The sequence below is a fragment of the Patella vulgata genome, chromosome 2 (assembly GCF_932274485.2).
Source record: "Patella vulgata chromosome 2, xgPatVulg1.2, whole genome shotgun sequence".
Taxonomy (NCBI): Eukaryota; Metazoa; Mollusca; class Gastropoda; family Patellidae; genus Patella; species Patella vulgata.
In genome coordinates this window covers 39,330,400-39,351,170 of record NC_065880.2, presented here as the reverse complement: position 1 = coordinate 39,351,170, position 20,771 = coordinate 39,330,400, and the positions used below count along the sequence as shown (strand labels likewise).

Genomic DNA, 20,771 nt, shown 5'->3' with positions numbered 1-20,771 from the left:
AGGAGGGGGGGGGGGGTGATAACGCGTGCGTTTTATAGCATAAGGAGTGTATCATAATACATTATACATCCACATTTTCATGTGGATGTATATTGTTTGTGGGCACTCTACAAGTCACAATTTTTATTCGATTTTGACGAAACTTAAAACATAGGTCTCGATTCCTTTCGATATTGGCATATATGATATGGACCCTGATTGTACGAAAAATCACGTCTTTAGCTTGTGGTCACTCTAGAGGTCACAATTTTTATCTGATTTTGATGAAACTTGAAATGCATGTTTAAAAGCCGAAGATCTTGGTTCCTTTCGATATTCACGCATATCGGATCGTAATTTCCAGAATCATGACCCTTGATTGTACGAAAAATCGCTTTTTGTTTAGCTTATTATCTACCAATCTCTTGCAAAATGCGGGCGTATCTTGTCTGGCAGCCGCTGGTTCATTATTATTGTGGATTGGAGCCTTACATAGTTTGCTAAATGCCTTCTTCGTGGGTGAACTTATATAAAGATATACTAAATTTATGACTGTCTATTTTGATCGGGTGTACGAGGCAGGGTATGTGTATTCTGGAAAACTATTATTAATTTCGACTGGACTCATTACTCATTAGTGATAGAAATTGAATTTTTTTTTCCGGTGTCAAATTTACGTATTGGCATTTAAAGACCCAAAAGCTTTAAAATGTGCAGTCTGTTAAATAGTACTGGGTCACAGAAATAATAAATGTACCAAGATAACCCCAATAAGACCCATGGTGCCTAATATATTGCCATTCATACTAAATATTCTTTTTAGAAACGCTATTTCAATCCGACATTATGCCAAGTTTGGTTCGGTATCTAATCTTTATTGATAGAAATGACCTGTATATTTCCTATTATTCCTTACCGATATCAGACATATGCCATTGGTACTTTATGAAATGTTGACAACTCACACCCGGCAACTTTATCTACTGTCAGAGACTTTTGGGTTGCACGAACTGGGCCTGCCTATCAAATTCACCGCTGTATTAGTACTATTCTTCTCGGCGTCTAAAGAATGGATTGCGAAATAGATAAAACATTGAAAATGTATACCTCATCAGGGAATAATACTCCCTATTATATATCTTGAGTTTACACAAATTGGTCGGATTAACGTTTTATTCAGTTTTCTAAATACCCAAGTAACATGTTAGCAATGAAATACCAGTTTGGAACCGATGTAGAGATGCAATGTAATCGTGCTTATTAAGAATCTCCTACTTTACGTCAAAAGAAGACATAGTCATATAAAACGGTTATATTTCGTTATATTTTTTATTACGAAAATATTAATATACATGGCATTATTACTTTTTAAATATGTATGAATATGAAAAAAATAGAAATACAAAATAAATAGTATCAAATCTTTATTAAGGATTATCTATATTTAAATATAAATTCTTTCTTAAATCTTGCATTGATATCACTTGAGCAATTGGTATCAGCACCATGTTAAAACAGTACACAGAGCCAACAAATTATTATTGGCCCATTGAATACAATAACAAAACAACTTATAATATTTGAATAGTTTTAGCGACCTATTATTGGTAAAAACACTTCTAGTGGCCTTATGTGCAAGAAACTAAATCTGTTCCTAATATTTGTAGCATGCTTTTACAAGGGGTTAACTGTTCCGATGTTGGTCTCTTCTATTTGAAAGCTAGATAAGGACTATTTATTGGTTATTACTTCCGATGGAGTTAAAGGACAATATTGGTGTCAGTCATTATCATATATAGAACTGGTTAAACATGTTCCAAATATAATTTTAACACAGAGATAATTGCTACGATAGATGCGTAATGAAGAAACGGGAGTGAAAAAAGGAAAACACGAGTTATCCTTCTATATAACTGACTGAAGTCACGAGTGATAACAGATACAGGGGCGAAATTCGGCTCACTACTAATTCCTTCGAAGACCAAAAGTTGTTATTTGAGACTCTGGGCGGATATCTGACAATTCAAAAAAAATATAATTGATTGTCGCTAGATAAGAGAAAACGAGAAAATGGCCGTGCATTACCATGTTTTAATTAAGTATAGAATGAATAAAAACAAAGGAATGTACGGAATTATTAGTGAGCGGAAATTACTTTTGCTTTCGTCACTTCCGTTTCTTGAAATCTTTATCACGCATCTATCGTAGCAATGATCTCTGTGTTAAAATTACATTTGGAACGTGTTTAACCAGTGCTATCACATCATGTGATAATGACTGACACCAATATTGTCCTTTAATATAGTTTTTTTACTTTGTTCGCAGAAATAATTTTACCCAGTAAGTCCCCAAAGCCACATCGTATTTACTGCACAGCTATCAAAGGCACGACATGGCATACTTCAAAATATACATTATGATTATGTCAAGAAATGTTAGATGATTATAAAGATAGGGGATGGGGAAAGTGCCATGGTAACCCCTCACGAAATCGCGAATCATAATCCAGTTGCCAGGTACATGGCCATATTCCCATTCGCTCGTAGCAATTATAATATCACTTGATGTGGGATACTATTACTGGAGAGTCATGTATAGATCTAGAAATACAAAAAACTATTGCTACAATTGCTAGTACTACAATCTCGTCATGATATAATTATCGTTCAGCTTGGTCATGTAATTTAGGAATATCCAAACGTATACCGGTTCGTTGACTGGATGTTACAGGATAACCTTCTGCGATACCGTCCAAATTCTCTAACGACAGATCTGACTGTAACACATTACCCATACTATCAGAACGTTTTCTGTTACTGAAAGGAAACATATACATGTAAAATTTAGCTTGTGTCAGTAATTTAACACAGTAAAGAGAGAGAAGGAGAAATGGGGTTTAGCGTTCACTCGACACAAACTAGGTCATTTCGGGACTAACATATGGTTGAATTTTATTTTAATAATTCGCTTGCGCGTAGGGGTCTTTAGCAGTGGGAGGAAACCGGAGGACCAGGAGAAAACCCGCGAGGTTGGACAGGCGACCCTACTCCTTGTCACGTACAACCGGGAATTCGAAACCAAGCCAGTTGACTCAATGACAGGCCTTATGATACAGCACGCACGTGCTAACCATTCGGCCATCCAAAAAGTTGGACACAAACAGAAAAGGATTATAGTGGGAAACAATGAGTTATTCCGAGTCCAAGTCTTGTCAGGACCGGATTACGGCACACACCAACTAGGCCATGGCCTACGGCCCTGCAATGTTAGGAGCCCCGCGTATTCATTCTCTGTGTTTCCTTAAGCTCTCGCTTGGTTCAATAAATCCTCTCAATAATCCCTGATATAAGCAACGGGTCGGATGAGAGCTCGGAATTGCTTATATCCGATTTTGGTTATATCAGAGCAAAGTCTAACTTACTTATTTTATGTGTTTTCTTTTTAAATAAAGTGAAACTTTTATAGTATGGAAGATTAAATAGACCTATACTTTATTGTGTCTATTTTATTAAGTAAAATTACAATGTACAATGTACATATATATGCCACTGTTACTTCTTTTGCTATTTTGTATTTTATTGATAGATGGATGGTCGTGTAATAGGGCCCCACAAAACCCTAATCCTGCCCTGACTCTTGTAGTGCATCTGGTGCTATTATCCAATCCGTGGTGGCCGATTTTATATTGAAATGGAACATGCATTATGCAAGCGGTAAATCTGCCTATTGCGTGACTTTCTTTTGGTATGAAATGTTATATAAACTATTAATTAGACATTTATTAACATGAAAAGACCATAATCAACTCTCGGTGCCATCTTATCTCTCTGATTTTCATTGGATTTGAATCCGATCTGCTGTTCAACGTCCGTTGATGATTAAACTCAAAAATGGATAATCATGACAGCACTAACAATGACAATTGAGGCTACAAAGATTTTAGAATAGGGTTTTCTCGGCATAGGGTGAAGCAATTTTTCTGAAATTTTCAGGATATTCCCTTTACATCATTTAGTTTTAACTATTATAGTAAGCACTACCAGCTCCATAATCTTCCATAATGTATCTTTAAATACAGATTATCCTAAATTGTCAAGTTTGCTAGTCAAATATGTTTAGGGGGTGGGTGTAGCAGCGTCATCTGCAATCGATCCTTGATATTTTTCACAGTCGTCAAAGAATCTTATTGGTTTCTCCATTTCACATTGCACAAACATAGAGGGTAAAAGAAGTCCCAGTGTTTTGCCCAACGGAACATTACCTGCCACCAGGTCAGACATGTGATATCAGTTAGGACAGTTGGACTAAAAGGAGGAATTCTATCACACCATCTATTATTAACGGAGTTATTGTCTTCAGGGTCCCCAGCATGTTGTACAGATGTAATTTACCCCTCCAGGAGCAAATTCGCCTTCCCAGAGGGCACACTTTCTGATTTCTTTTATTTGTATTTTTCTTCTTTTTTTTTTATTATTACGATTAATTTCCTTTTAAACTAATAATAAACATATCAATAATTGTTGAAGTGCTCTCTAAAAGGGTGTTTCTTAACGACAATGACAAACGTGGAGCAAAATGATAACTCAATTGTCAGGGAAACAGATAGATACGTAACTGATGTGGCTTCCTTCCTACTACATGTAGATCCATGCACAGTACATGATTTTTTGTTGGATTTTTGTATTCATTCTCTTCATCATTTACATAATGCAAAATGAGAGGTCTCTATTCATATACATGCAGTAAGGGTGAACGTCTTATTACCTATAAAAAAAACATACCCAGATAGCAATACCATTTTGCGTGTGTTCGATTGTTATTTGGTAATGTAATGTACAATTACTAACAATGCAGTAATAAACGCTACTTGCTTGTACGATTCCAAACAATACAGTAGTGGAGTTCATTGTTGATTTTTTGTGTCTCAATGATTATAATTTGGTAACGTACCGTTACGAAGAATACAGAAAAGTATTTTTCATGTGACGAGTTTCATTGTTGATTATTTTATATTTGATTATTAACATAACAGGCTCATATTTACCTTTGTATCTGTTCAGTTGGAACAAATAATTCCGTTAAAGATAAGGACCGATTCGGCGGACTGGGAGCTAGAGGAAGAAAACATGAAGTTTGATTGATCATTTCAACATGCGTTATTTCAGGAAGATCAGGGCTTGTCCCAATATCAATTGCTGAATCTGATGTCAAACTAATATCACTGTTTTTAGAATTACATTTAATTTGCATCACATCGTTATCTTGTAATCTCACTGATTTGTAATTTCGGTCATTTGTAACGTATGTATTTGTAGTCCGATTCTCACCACTAATATGATGGGATGCGACAGCCGCACTAAAGATTCTCACCCTTTCACCCTCGTGGTCCTCAGTCAAAGTTGGTAGAGTCTCACGGCTTCTTTTCCTCTCCTTGCCGGCTTGGCCTATTTTCGTTTTGAGCTTTTTTGACATTCGAGGTGACCTCGAAGGGCGTGGGTTTTTCATGGTAGATTTATGTTTACTCTTGTTCTGAAGTTTAGTGTTTATTTTAGTAACCGATTCGTTTACATTAGTTAGATTTATTCTAGGTAAGTCAGGCTGCGAATGATATTCCAGTACAGGCTTCTTCTCTTTTGGTTTAGTGTAAACCATAATTAAAATCCCAAACACAATACAAATCACAGAAAGAGTTAGTAACAAGAGGCCACCAATATGAATAATACCAAATCCTGGAAATCCTACAAATCCAATTGCAGTGAGCGCTATGGCAGGGGCAAATAAAGGTATTCCAAACACCAACAAAATCCTTGGTTTACACACAAACGAAAAACATCTAGAAGACCTTCCTGGGCTTGAGGCAGCCATCAAAAACAGACTTGTCGCGGGCACCTGCTAAAATAGGAGAACAAAATATAGCACTCTATAAATCGTAAGCTCCATAATAGGCTTATTCAAGATCAGTGGTCAGTTATAAGCCTGGCTTAACCAAATAGTTTTATTAGTCTAGCAATGTCACTTATGTAATGAGCTAACATACCTGGGTGATATGTGAAGGACACATCGATTCTAACTAGATAAGGAGAACATCAATTTACTTTGAAGATCTTACAAATGATATGTTTTCACATGTTACTATATAACAACTAGGGGTAAAATAGTTCGGCAATGAAATATACTTTGTTGAGATTGGGAGATTGGTAGGACAAAATGTTTAACGCTACACTAGACGTAATTTGGTTTGATTTTGAACAAGTGCACATAATGTTTAATTGGTTGACATGAAATTGAATAAATCAGTTCACCCAGCTTGTATAGCCAAAAGGTAACACACCAGAACAATAGGAGTTTGGCGTTAGCTAACGTGAGTCAACCTGCCATTAGTTGCACCTGTTCTTGGGACGACTTTCTTCAAAATAGACTAAGGCTCCGCCAATCTGAATACGATCCACTTGTATCTTGGGAGATGCTAATAGTAGGCCGGTTGGGGAGGTTCGGGGATTTCCGTAGCACGCAATGGCCGCTTTATATAAATGAGTATTTGGGGGAATACTAATCCTAACCCTAAGGCTTTTTAGAAGACTAAACTTGGACCCAATTTACGTTTTAGCCCTCCTAAAAGGGTTAAGATTAGTATTCCCCAAAATAATCATTTATATAAAGCGGTCAATATGGGTTCTAGCAATTCCCGAACCTCCCCAACCGGCTTACAATTAGCATCTCCCATGAATCTTGGCATGCTTGTTCTTTTAAAAATTTCGCTTCTAGTATGTCACAATTCCAAGATGATTGCGATCACGGACATAATTATCCTTATTCGTCTAATGACCCTCCCCAGACCATAAAGCTGCGTAACTGTCATGTGGATAGCTATAAACCCTTTTGAAAAATTCCGAATCATCATGACCCCTGTCCTAGCGTCTGATTGTTTTTTGGCTGTGGATTGTATGGTAAGGTCACAAAATCCCCGATTTTTTGTTAAAGTTTCGGAAGATCCCTGAAAAAACTAAACCTAGTTTGTTCTATCTCAAGGAGAACATAATATGTCAACGTACGACTCGGAATATAATATTGAAATGACATTTTGTAAAAGGTATACATGAATTTACTATACAAAACATTCGTAACATGGTGTCAAATATTTTGGATATTCTTTTCTTTATATCAAAACGATGAACAGCTATAATAACAGGAATCAGACTAGAAACTTGTGGCATTCAGCCAAAAAATTAAAAACAAGTTTACAAATGTGTATTCGTTATTAGAAATTTGCGACAGCTGACCAGAATATTTAGTTATCTGAACACCAAAATATAATCTCAAGTTAATCTTCTAATAAGATTATCTCGATTTTTGTCAACTTACCATTTGATATCATAACATGTGATATTTCTTATAATAATATTACTTTAACACGACAGGTACGTTTGACATGTCCCTGGTCCGCCATATTGTTAGTATTGGTTACCGATCCGGTATCTAAATATAACTGATCAGTTTTATATAGGTGAATGCTTTTACAACTGTTTCAAGATAATGGTATACCCATACATTCATTGTCATTTGAAGTTAGTTGTACCGTACTACCCTCGTTGCGGTTTGTATAGAAGAGTCGAACAATAATGACTCATAATCTTTATTGATATGTGTCGACCTTGGTAAATATGAATATATTATGCACGGTTGTGCCCTAAATTCGTATATTACATATAATCTTATATCGTTATGTATGGAGTATGTATGAACTCAAAATGGGATTTACAGACCTTGTGATCTAATGCGCACGTCTTAGACCATTCACGCCCCCCCCCACTCCCCTCCAGGACGGAAATCAGAAATACGCCATGGGTATCAATTGATAAAGATTTTGCCCGGATATCGGCGCTATGGCCTACTCCTATTTTGAATTCCAACTGTCAAGGGTTCTATTAGGTGTACTATTGTCGACCCGGTACTGGGTTGAACTAAGCACCCCCAGGTGAGCCAGCAAGCGCCTTATACCACGGGGCCTTGTCAAATCTCTTTATCATACGTCTTCTTTGATTGGCATTTAGTAATTGAACATCTTATGGATACACAATTACCGAGTTTAATAGTAAGCAAATGATACAGATATGTGAATCCCGTTAAGACATCGCGGTGACCATTTACGAATAATTTAATATATAATTAATGATATGAACAAATTATAGCACAATTATGTGGCGTATAAAGAAAATATCAAAAACACTCAAACATTGAATCACCAAAATTTGTCACATTATCATTTGATTATATTGTTCCGGAGATAAGTTATAAAACAAGGTTCTCCCACAGCACGAAAACAGTATTGGCGATTGTTTGTTTTGTTTTTGTTTGTTTAGCAGTCATCCAGTCGCGGAATACTGTAATCAATCACAGAATACTGTAATGGCCAGGATACAGTTATCAAAAGCAAGCTACAGTTAAGATGAAGGGGGAATAACTGCAATTTTAAAACGAAAATATTGGGTAGTAGATGTCACTTATTTCCTCCAAAGTCAATATGAAATCACCAAGTTCAGCCAATTGTAGAACATTTCCAAAATTTCTTTCCATTATATTTGCAATATTTGTACTATGACCATAAGGCTCGTATGAGCATGACCATTAAATTGTCGACTCACCAACATCCGTATAAAACATATCATGCTTGTTCACCCGCTTATCCATCGGTTCTGCAAGAACAAAACGTCAAGACAAATTACCATGCACCATGAGAGAACAAGGAGAAAAATATTGAGTACAAAAATGAATAGTCTATAGTTCCTGTGTGGAATCAAAAATAAAATGTTTCTAAATTCTTTGAATGGCATTTAGCGATTGAACACAACACAGTTCTATGGATAACAATCACTATATATCATATACACACGACGTTTCCTCAAGACTTCACTGGTCGTTATCACGCATATTATACAAATTTACAAATGAGGAGAATTTGTTTTTGTTAAATATGTGATTTTATGCCTTCCCCCTCTCTCTCTCTCTCTCTCTCTCACTCGCTCTCTCTCTGACTAGGTCCCCCTCCATGCTTGTTATTTTGGGGTTCTGGGAACAGAATCATGAAACCCTAGCCTAATTGATTACACCGAGTGAGTATATTATGGTTTAATTGTGATAACACGTAATATAGTTACATACTAGGGATAAATGTTTCTAATAGCTTATTTGATTTGAGTTTCTTGAAATAACGCATTTTTCCAATATAATTACTAAATGATTGTCACTTGACTTTTGATATTTTTAGTATTTCAAAAGGTCTTCAACGTGTAATTCGCTTCTTGCTATGAAAACAAATATGTCTAGATTTTGAATAACTCTGTTAATTTATAAAATAATGATTCTGTAAAATTAATTAAAAAGTTCGGTCGTATTTTTACCCAAAAGACCCAACCTGTGTGATTATTCGGTTTGTTTCATTATATGACAATCTTCCCACCAAAAGTGTCATTTTCAGCGAGTTAGCTGATACTAGAACGGCACCCTCCCGTTTCGTTTACGTCCTATTTCGACTACAGCTTATAACAACAGATTATTGGAACGTAGTGCCATAGGGTTACAACACCTGGGTAGACATTGGTCTATTTGGTATCAGTGGTCGATGGTTAATTGGAATTAATGGCGACCGCATAAAATTTGAACTTGGTGCTTTGGTAGAGTAATACTATGACATATGTAAATTACTTTAATTGCTTAAAACAGATGCCTTCGTTCTTCCGGAGGCTATGTCTGTATTGTAAATACGATTTTGGGTTAGTTAGGTGTCCTGGAGATTAAATTCGAACTAGCAAACAGTTTCACTGACGTCAAATGTCTGGTTCTACAAATTTGGTCATAGTTTTGTACCTACCAAGAATAGCAAGAGAATCCCTCCCATCTCAGCTAATTCTTAGACACACACACATACAACATGTATTAAATGTATACTGGCGTGGTTTCTCCATGCTAGTGGTGTTGGACACAGGTCTTGATTAGGAATGGCATCTAGTGGTTCCATTGTGACGAAAAACCCGAGGTCTCGTGTATACGTTGAAGTGTACGTAAAAGAGCCATTGACAATGGGGGCAGTGGATATCTGAGGGGCAGTGGGCCGGTGTGCTCCCTTGGGAAAAATTTTGAAAATCTGGTGCAGAAACGATGAAATTTGACGTCTTCTGACAGGCTACCAGTTAAAACCTATCAGATCAAAATACAACTCAGATCACTAGAATCCATAACTGATTCGGTTCACTTCGACGTAGCATATTGAACAAAAATTTCGAATCCTGTTTTTATACAATTTCACCTGTTATATTCAAAAATATTCAATCATGAGACTGTACGGTAACGTGTACTTAGCTAAGTCTTTAACTCAGTATCATCCACAGGCTTCGACATTGAAAACACGAATTACTTGTCAATTTAAATCAACATTTATGTTGTGATCTTATCGGGAAAAAAAGGGCTCCTTATATCCAATATTTAAGACAAAATAAACATTTTATCATTGGTATACAAATCGTGTACTAGAATGCGTTTCAACGCCATTTGTAACAAGGGGTGCGAAGAACGAGGCTAGACACATAAATTCATGTCAAACGGTGACGACATATTCTTATCTGGGGAGCATACGCAATAAATACTACCGGTTTAGACTGGAATAATCAGACTCTAGAGATTGCCATTAGATTGAGACTTCTCGCCTATTTCGCCGAACATAGGGGGATCACGTGGTTAAGTAGGTAAGACGCTGGCTCGCTAGCCTGGAGGTCGGGTGTTCGATCCCTGCATTGGCCGAGAAAGTTCATCCAGATTTTCTGGCGTGTTCCCCCTTGTATATATTGGAATGCACGTAAAAGACCCCCTGGCAGTTGGAATTCGATATAAGAGTAGGCGATAGTGCCGCTGCCCGGGCAAAATATCCCTCATAGCACACTGTATGGCGTATGCCCGTCTTCATTAGCCCAGTATAGGAGCAGAACAGTAGGACGTTAAACCCCATTTCATTTCATTTCGCCGAACATAACTGATTTGAAATTAGAGTAAAACCGGGTACGATTGAATGTAAATCAGTTTATATACATTCTTATTACATTATTATATGCCTTGCGACCCATTTGTGTCGATTTCTATGTCCCAAATAATAGCGATTTAGTCCGTTTAACCAAAATCTATATTTTGCTCTGCTGCAATCTAGCAATGAACTCTGTAACTCCACACACATCAACTGTTAAAAGCGAGAAGGGTGGTCAGACAGCCTCATTGCTGGTGTACCAAAAACATTTTAAAGGATAGTCAGCAAAAAAATAAAGGCAGCGGGGCAATTGTTCCGTGCTTTTGGGGGCAGCGGGGCATTTTGCACCCATAGCCCCGCCGTTCCGACGCCCTTGATGGTATATGCCCTTCTTCATTATCCCGGCAATGAAGTAGAACGTCAAACCTATTTTTTTTTTTATTTCTTTTCATTGTTATTCCATATTCTTTGTACATTTGCCTACCATTTGATATACATTTGATATACATTATATCATTGCATCATAAAGCCTGTAGCGTTCTCGTCGAAAAGTCGCATAGTAATAAATTAGGTAATTGTTGTGTGTCCATAATATTTACCTTGTGTTGATGTTTTCAATTACTAAATGCCTATCAAAGAAGTCATGTATATAAAAATGAAATGATTTCCACGTTCCTCTTCAGTAATAGACATGTATGAAATATTATTTGACAGCTATGCCGTACCCCCCCCCCCCCCTTCCAAATGATGGGGCGTCAGTAGCGGGTAGAGATTGATGGGTAGCCATTTTTTCTCAACTACACAATTTGTACTTTACCTGGATAATATGTAATCAAGAACACATGCTCTCAATATGGCTTCTTGTGGGTGTCTATTTCCTACAAAAGGATAAATCAAGCTTATGTGTGCTATCTATTAAAAGCCCTATATATTACCAATAATCGCGGGCAGTAATGAAATTGTTCCACGGATTGTTATTAAAATAGATGTAGATCTATTACGTCTACACACGAGGATTCAAGTTACTAAATTAATGTTGCGCATTTTAATAACACTGTTCCTTATAAAATAGATATCTTAACAAGAAAACTTGGATTCAAGTTACTAAATTAATGTCGTGCGTTTTAATAACATATTCCTTATATATTAGATCTTAACAAAGTTATATGAATTAACGGAACAGCCAACTGTGTATATGTATAAATGTTTAGTTTTTATTTTAGTCTCAAATAATATTATTTTTCGTGTATTTATATGTTCTTGTTGTACATATGTTCTTTATGTACATATTAAACTTATTTTTGTAAATTCTGGAGAGAAGTAAACTGGGGACTAGCCTGTTCTCCAATTCATTTTCATACGAAATTGTTTATAAACAAAATAAAGAGCAAATTCTACACACAGTTGTAATAAAAAGAGAACAGGAACGAAATACATGTGGTGACAAGCAAGGGTAAGTGTGATGACTTGGTTCAGACAGATGTTGGGTCATGTTGTGGCTTTCATTCCAAAAGGAGATAAAACTTCTCATAAATCTTGACAGGTCAATAAAATCGATGGGTATACTGGACATTCCAATAAAAACTAATAAAACCTCAAGTATCAAATATAACTTTATTTGAGATTCATTATGAAAGTTCTTGAACCGCATATGGTCAAATAAAAATCACTTGATGTCATTTAAAACAAATTTAGACATTGACAACGTTCAACCTGAGGCTAGGTTAACACATATCAAAAGGTAATTTTTCAACAACAACAAAGATTTAACAAAATTGTACTTAAAAAAAAATCAACAATGATATTTAGTATAAAATGATTTGTGTAATTATAGATCTTTGACTAGATCGGCTAATTAACAAACTACTTTGCTGGGGGAGGGGTGGGGGAAATACATTATGTAAAAGCTAAACTTCCATAGTTTGCAGGTCTTTTCATCACGCTTATAATCAACTCTCTATACCATCGGATGACTGAGATATGGTATGGATTAGACCAGCCTTTCAATAAAAGGACTGAAAATCAAGACTTCTGACTCAGAATAAATCAGTTTGACTGAAATTTTCAATTCATTTTTCATTATTTATTTTTGAATTTTTATAGCAAGAACGATTAGCTCTATCTAACTAAATCTTACATAATGCATCTTTAAATAATCTATAAATAAACGACAATTTATTGACTTTTAAGTTACATTGAGAAAATATCCCATGTTTGCTCAAGACACCAAATTCCTAACTTCACAGTGTATGTACGCCTCAACACAGTGGTGCGCATTATAACGTTTATGTAGTTTATAACAACAATAAGCAATATCCGTGAAATTACGGAAACGTAACAAAAAATAGGCTTATAATACGTAGAAAGTCATTGTGCAAAAACATTCATTCAGCAGTTTAATCTCAAGTTCATATTTTGTCGTTCATCATCACTTTGGTTGCCATATATCAGAATCAATTATTAACTTATTAAAGCGAAATGATATTCAAAATCAACGTAACAAAATTCTTATAGATATAATACAAAAAGAAAACAAATTTGCTGAAAGAGAAAACGTAATATCCGGAACTGTTTCCTGGTCAGGATGAATATAATGTGTTCATCACAGATTAACAGAGGATGATTTGATCAAAATACCCAGTCCTTAATCAACCTAAAGTTGATAACATTAAAGCATTTGTAGTGAGTTTGTTGCTATATTCACTATTTCAACAATGCAAATTGTACAATGGAAAAATGAGCAATTTTTAACACCACTTCTGATAAAAACAAAAAGGGTATTAAAAATTTATGATCAGGGTGGAAGATCAAAACAAAAATATTGATATGCGTTAAATAGGTGTTCTTGTAGTAGACTCAATTCTTTCAATTGCCACACAGGATACAGGATGTGTAACACAAGGCACAATCTGTGTATCACTAATTGTCTTTTAATATTATGCTTGATTTATACATAGTTAACTACCTATCGTACATGATGATTCAAGGATTACCTTTCAGCTATACCTTATCACCCTGTTAATTACAAAATGTGCATTAAAATTACCGAACAAATAAGGACCTCAAGCCAAAGAACCACCCCACCCCATCTACCTTTGTTATTGCTCATCAACTGTGAACCTAGTATGTTCGCAAAAGTTGTTTTTAGGTTCACGTTTTATTACACATATTTTTATCACATATTTATTTATAATTATTGTCCCAGGTTTTCTTTCCTACATCTGTAGCACTGACCTTATAGTTCAATATACTCTATTTTATTATTTATACCAAATAGTTCATTCTATAAACAGTAGTTCCTCATTCGCTTTAATGCATTGTTTCAGAAACGTTTGTTTTTATCACACATTTTCTCATTCAATAGCACTATTCATAAAACTATATCACAGACCATTGCTTAGTGTGTGTTTCTATAAATAACAAAATGGCGATCTATTTCTCAGAATAACATCAAAAGTTTTCTGAATCGGTCCCTGCGTGATAAATACCCCTATTCGTTCGTATTATGTGTCCCGAAATACTGTCTGTTGATGTCACACTATTTGTATCATAGGAACCATCAGATAATATTCTACGACCTGTATCGCCATTTAAATCCGGAAGGTCACCAAGATGGCGCTTGGCGGATGTATGGTCATCCGGTGATGCGCCGTTTGTTTCATCTATAATAGACATCTCTTCATCCGGTTTATCTTGACTACTGTAACTAAAATAAACCAAATAATAGAAATTGAGCAACAAGAAGAAAATACTAAGATTCATTTGTTTGTGTTTATTATTCGGGTATTGCAAAAATTCAAAAATCTGTCAGGGCTGAAACCTCAAATAAAAACCGATTTGATACGCTTTAAGACAAAAACAAAAACTCTAGTAGTTAATGGTGTTAATATAGGTTGTTTTTTCCTATTCAATCCATTGTCAAATTTGATTGCATATAAAAGTGCTTACCTAAATTTTGTATGTTTAAGATCTATTTTTGGTAATCTTTTTAAGGGATATAAATCTGTATTTACGTCAGAGTCATCCTGGGTATCTATACTGGGATTTAATTGAACTCTTTCACCACCACTGTCTTTAGATAAGCTATGTGTATTTTTATTTTTTTCTCGTATAAGCGTTTCTAAATTATGTTTAGTTTTTTGTGCTTCGATGTCCTCTTCATTCGGATTATCCGAGTCTGATCCTGAGGTGTAAGAGCCGGTTCCCGATGACGAATAAGATAAATTATCTTTTTCAGGTACAGTTTTTTTTCTATTCTGATTTTGATCTCTCGAAGACGTAGAGGTAGACGCATAGATTGTTTCATTGTTATCCACGATTTTTTTCTGCGACTGAACGCTTGCGTTATCTTTTCCGTTCCATTTGAGTTTGTCAAGTTTGTCGTGAGTTGTGACTGATGTGAGAGTTTCATTGTCCAGTGGCACAATACGAATTATCTGAAATAAACATCTAAACACGCATCCCAGGAAGAACAACAACAGGGCGATGACCAACACCGCCATTCCAAGGATATGTAACGCTCCATATTTTGAAAATCCTGTTTCATCAGAAAACGCCACCAGAGTAATGGTTAATCCTGGGATGAGTAAGGGTATGGAAAAGGATACCATACACGGACCAATATTGCCCTTAAACTCCTTCGTTAAGAGTCGGGTTCTGGGCTGTTCTGGTGCCGGCATTGTTGTCTTCGAATGAATTAGAGGGGTATTGTTTTCTGGTTGGGCTACATTCCTCTGGTTGCCATGGTTGTTGTATTATTGTCTGTCACACTATAATAATCACTACAAAAATAGAACAGAAAAATAATTAGCAGCCAAAAAGGAAATTTAAAAATCAAATTCACAAATAGATCTACAGGTGTTCTATCTAAAAACAAAATAAAGCGTATTTCTAAATATAATTTCTAAAAACAGTTGTGCTAATATTTTCGGATATATTATACGTTTTTTAATTATCATTTATACATTTACTCGTGACTGATGAAAACACTGCGATGCATATTTTGTTATATATTTTTCTGAATAAAGAGATAAGTTTTTAATATTATATCGTGTTAAATTGAGAAAATCGATTTCATGGCGTCCTATACATTATATATTACACGAGTATAATTAAAATAGACTATGCCTGTGGTTGTGAAATGTTTTGATGAAAACACTGCGATGCTAGGCAGCTAAACACTGGTAATACAAGAATTCACAATTGATTTATTAAAACTTCTAATACTGCCCATTCTTTTACAGTGGGATTATTATTCATATTTCTAAATTTAGCTTGTCTGTTTACTTTGTATTCTATTGTTGTTCTTTAGTGCTTTTAATAAAGCTGGCTAAATTAGCTGGCTATCAGTGAGTGAAGCCCGGGCTCACTAACCAGGGGTCCGGGATTCCGCTTGTCAGGCAGATGGTCTTGCAAGGACAGTGTCTAGTCGTTCGGGTTGGACAAAACCCCGAGGAACCATGTACAAATTGAAGTGCACATAAAAGAACCCTTGACAGAGGAGTTGAGTGCCGGTGTCCGGACATTGTATGGCGTACACCGGTCTTCGTAAGCCCAGTCATTGATATTGATATTTTCCACGTTAAATCGCCAAAGCACCGACGTTGTTATAATGACTCCTTTCAATAATTTGGTACATAAATTTCCCGGTCCAAAGGTAATTATTATCTTATTACTTTACTTAATTTCAGCGGCCAAATTTCATGTTGCTAATTCTCATCGAAAAACGGGGATCACGTGGCTAAGTGGGTAAGACGCTAGCTCGCTAGCCTGGAGGTCGGGTGTTCGATCCCTGCATTGGCCGAGAAAGTTCATCCAGATTTTCCGGCGTGGTTCTCCCTTGTCAGTGATGCAGGACGGAGGGGCTGACAAGGAAAGCTGTCTAGTCGTTCGGATGGGACAAAAAACCGAGGTCCCGTGTACACATTGGCGTGCACGTAAAAGATCCCTTGGCAGTTGGAATTCGATATAAGAGTAGGCCGTAGTGCCGCTGTCCGGGCAAAATTTTCCTCATAGCACACTGTATGGCCCGTCTTCATTAGCCCAGGTTAGGAACAGAACAGTAGGACGTTAAACCCCATTTCATTTCATTTCATTTCTCATCGAAAAACAAACAATTGAAAATGTCAGGGATCAAATTTCAGGTACTTGTGACTAGTTCTCAACGAAAAACAAACATTTGACTGAATGTTTGAAATATAATCGTAGTATAGTGTTCTATGTCAAGCATACAAATTTGAGAAATTCTTAATGATCAAATATAAAATATTGCATTGGGTTAACGTGATGTGTTACTTACATTAGTGACATGGTAAGCTCTTTTGTGATTCAATTTACTACTTTTAGTTTATTTTTTATATTACTGTGTCGAAAGTAGGGCTCAGAATCAGTTAATTCAAAACACTGGCTTTATTTATACACAATGAATACAACAAAAAGCAAATCAACATAATCCAATGAGATCTGGTCATTTTAAAAGATTAATATTTCAATGATATGTTGGGGTTTTTTTTCAGAACGAAATGTTTTAATTGCTATCTTTCAGATAACAAAATTGCATCGTACAATAGCAATGTCAACTTCGTAGCTGGATTAGAAGTGGTATATGGTGCTGAAGAGTAATCATACTCTGTCATTATCTTGATGCCTGTCTTGCCTGATAGTTAATTGGCGCAGTGATTTTGAAAAACTCCGGCTGACTCGCATGTTCAAAACGTTGAAATAAAGAGATTTAAAGCATACAATAATTGGCGTGATTATTGTGATGGATGTAACATTAATTAATTTCAGATTAGTTTCAGCAAATCAAATACTATCTATAGCCACAATCTTATCTGAACATCATACTATGTCAATTACAACTCTCCATCCTGTTTCTTTGTGAAAAGAATCGCGATTTCATTTTCTTATCGGCTCCTGGCGAGGCGAAAGTAGGTTAATTTAATTATGTATTAATATAGGTTGAAAGACGATTACTTGACGGTTAATGAAGACGGGCGTATAGTGTGCTATGAGGGACATTTTGCCCGGACAGCGGCTCTACGACCTACTCTATATCGAAATTAAACTACTAAGGGATCTTTTACGCGCACACCAATGTGTACGCAGGACCTCGATTTTTCCCCCTACCCGAACAACTATACGCTGTCCCTTGGTCCTGCACGACATACATATATCATATGATATCTATATCTGATGTTTTCTTGATACATGACATAATATACTTGTCTTTGAGAATGGACCATACGTTGGCAATAGAGATTAGACTTCGACATGATGATTGATATATTTATTGGCTATATATCAATAGTGTTTCCTATTTTGATTCTTATTAATTTTAACAGTATAATAGAAAGGGGCGTTGGGTCATAAAAAGTAGTTCAAAACTGACATGCGTGATCTTTTTTCCCTTATACACACAAAGACCGATTCGTCAGCAAATTAAATGTTTATTATGTGACAAAGCAATGTCAATATGAATGAACTATTGACGAAATAGTTTGCACTGCCCTTTAAGTAACAATGTTGTCATTAATTTATAAATAAATTTGCAGATTTGTATACCATATCCCACAAAAGTATAAAATATCGTATTCTAATAACCTACAATTTAAAGACCTAAGCTGTTAGAAATTTATAATGTTGTTGTAATTGCTTTAATGGTTAAATGATCATTAATGACGTTATGACATATATATACACTGCTAGTTCTGTCAATGTTATTTCCATTTGTAATTAAGGTAGTGGCGTATATAGGATTAAGTAAGTAACTTGAAATATATTTAAAGATTCAATTTATTCTTCTTGTATTATCCCCTAATCATAAAGTACGGTTATACATGCCAATAATAAATTCATGTGAAATCTACTACACAGAATTCAACAGTCAGTAAGGTAATATCATCTAATAAAATCACATAAAATGGACAGAAACATTAAATATTAACACATTTACAAATTATTAGTGTAAGGATTATGTACATAGTCGTATCAAGTCGTGTACCAGGTAATCAATTACATCGATAGAGTCTATACATTTATAATATATCCCAATAAAGTTTTACACAAGATTTAGAATAAGTCTAAAGGAATCGTGTGACAAATACATATTCGCTGTAAGTGTCGAAATCCAACAAGTATCATCAATATCCAATGGATTGTATTATCGATAATTTAAGAATCGAACTATGTTTTTGGAGGGATTTCTTAAAAGGTGGTACGTCTACACGAACAGTGCTATTAATAACTAATCCAACTGATATTATCAATATTTAATCAGAGTTGTGGATACTTTGAAAATCAAAATACAATAATTAATTAGTTATTAGTAAGGGATCTAATAGTAGGGTCTATAGAAATTATTTTATCTATTGTCATAATCATGGTTGAATATGGTGATTATCACCTTTATAAGCGATCAAGAAAGTGTAAGTCGACAATTATGGGTTATATCTTAAAGTAGCTTAATAACTGATACTAAACCTGGCTTGATTGGTCCTACATTCCACCACAATATAAAGCTGTAAGTATAGATTTATACGAATCCGCCATATGTTTGAGTTATATATAATGTTTAGAGTGGTTTCTATAAAACAATAACAGCCTAGCCATGTACATGGTTAAACAGTGAATGCGGATGCAAGAGTGGTGAGGTTTATTAAATTAGATACATATCCGGAAAAGTCAACACCTTTGGCCAATCCTAAAGTAGCCATAAAACTAGTCTTAAACTGTATGTTCGTTAACCTGAAGGTGTTTAGGGGAAAAACAAAATTATTCATTTGCCTAGTATTATTAGAAACCGGTTGTTAATGTTATGATTCATGAAGATTCGTCATACTCAGTGCTGTCCACTATGCCTATTTGATATCATAATAATAATTATAACACGCTTTCCTTATTACAATTTTATTAAAAACAGTGAAACTATCCATAACAACACCGAGTCATTGAAACAGAGATTCCATACTTTTATTGGATTTTACACCATCCTTAATTGATGTCTGTTGTTTCAACGATATGGCTGGTATCTAAGGTTTATTATCCCAGTTGCGACACGTTTTTATTTTAATAAATAAAGTTGGACTTACCTAAGATCGGTATATTCATAACCTACATTGTTTACAGGCTTCATATAAACATGTTGATTTGCCTGTCTATATTCCCCTCACACAGGATGACACCAGCGTGTCCCATTCAATGAATACTTCAATAGACCTTTACAACGTTGCCATGTTCACCGATAAACAATATTATTCTATGAAGCAGGGGACGTAACTCCAGTTATATCACCTGTCTATTTTATCGATGTCTTCCTCAATCAATTCTGAAGATTCTAATCTTAGCTTGACGTAAATCCATTCCTAGTCATGTCTTAGTAAAGAATAGGTTTAGTTTATCCTACATGCGGATTAGCCTATGGGAAAGTGTGCCTATCGAACCCTCGAGAGAATGATTTTATATTAATAAAAGACCTCTTAATTCTATTATTTATGCCAGGACCGTTTGTCGGTGAGGAAAGTGTCGTCTTAAAATTAAGATAACAGATTAAATTTATTTAGGTATATGTATTATAAAGTTATTTGTAGTTCCTATATCGTCTGTATCAAAATTCAGATCAAAAACGTGAATTTGATGTTTTCACCACGAAAGAAACAGCGGTTAACCAAGCGATTTACATGGTTGTCTCCCATTTAACCCGTGTCAATTTGTGGATTGTATCATGAATGAAGATCTTCAGTGATTCTCAAATTAAAGTCTATATTGTAAATATAGATAGTTT

The 20,771-nt window shown here is 35.3% G+C and overlaps 2 protein-coding genes across 5 annotated transcripts; both read right to left on the bottom strand.

Moving 5' to 3' along the window:
• Nucleotides 1–1,312: 1,312 nt before the first annotated feature.
• On the bottom strand, nt 1,313–8,241 carry LOC126811061 (uncharacterized). 3 transcript variants are annotated; one of them, XM_050536532.2, is made up of 3 exons: nt 8,223–8,241; nt 5,024–5,868; nt 1,313–2,795 (listed from the first exon to the last, which is right to left on the bottom strand). In XM_050536532.2, exons 2-3 carry the CDS (start codon nt 5,842–5,844, stop codon nt 2,639–2,641), a joined length of 978 nt encoding a protein of 325 aa, XP_050392489.1. In that variant the 5' UTR covers nt 5,845–5,868; nt 8,223–8,241; the 3' UTR covers nt 1,313–2,638. The 3 variants fall into 3 exon arrangements, with proteins under 3 accessions (XP_050392489.1, XP_050392487.1, XP_050392488.1); XM_050536530.2 differs by lacking the exon at nt 8,223–8,241 and adding an exon at nt 7,342–7,451 and having other exon boundaries at nt 5,024–5,871; XM_050536531.2 differs by lacking the exon at nt 8,223–8,241 and adding an exon at nt 7,342–7,442.
• A 4,354-nt stretch (nt 8,242–12,595) lies between these two features.
• LOC126811062 (uncharacterized) lies at nt 12,596–20,194 on the bottom strand. Of its 2 annotated transcripts, none has more exons than XM_050536534.2 (3): nt 20,080–20,194; nt 14,939–15,771; nt 12,596–14,696 (listed from the first exon to the last, which is right to left on the bottom strand). In XM_050536534.2, the coding sequence occupies exons 2-3, from the start codon at nt 15,667–15,669 to the stop codon at nt 14,441–14,443; spliced, it is 987 nt and encodes a 328-aa protein (XP_050392491.1). In that variant the 5' UTR covers nt 15,670–15,771; nt 20,080–20,194; the 3' UTR covers nt 12,596–14,440. The 2 variants fall into 2 exon arrangements, with proteins under 2 accessions (XP_050392491.1, XP_050392490.1); XM_050536533.2 differs by lacking the exon at nt 20,080–20,194 and adding an exon at nt 19,472–19,702.
• Nucleotides 20,195–20,771: the final 577 nt, after the last annotated feature.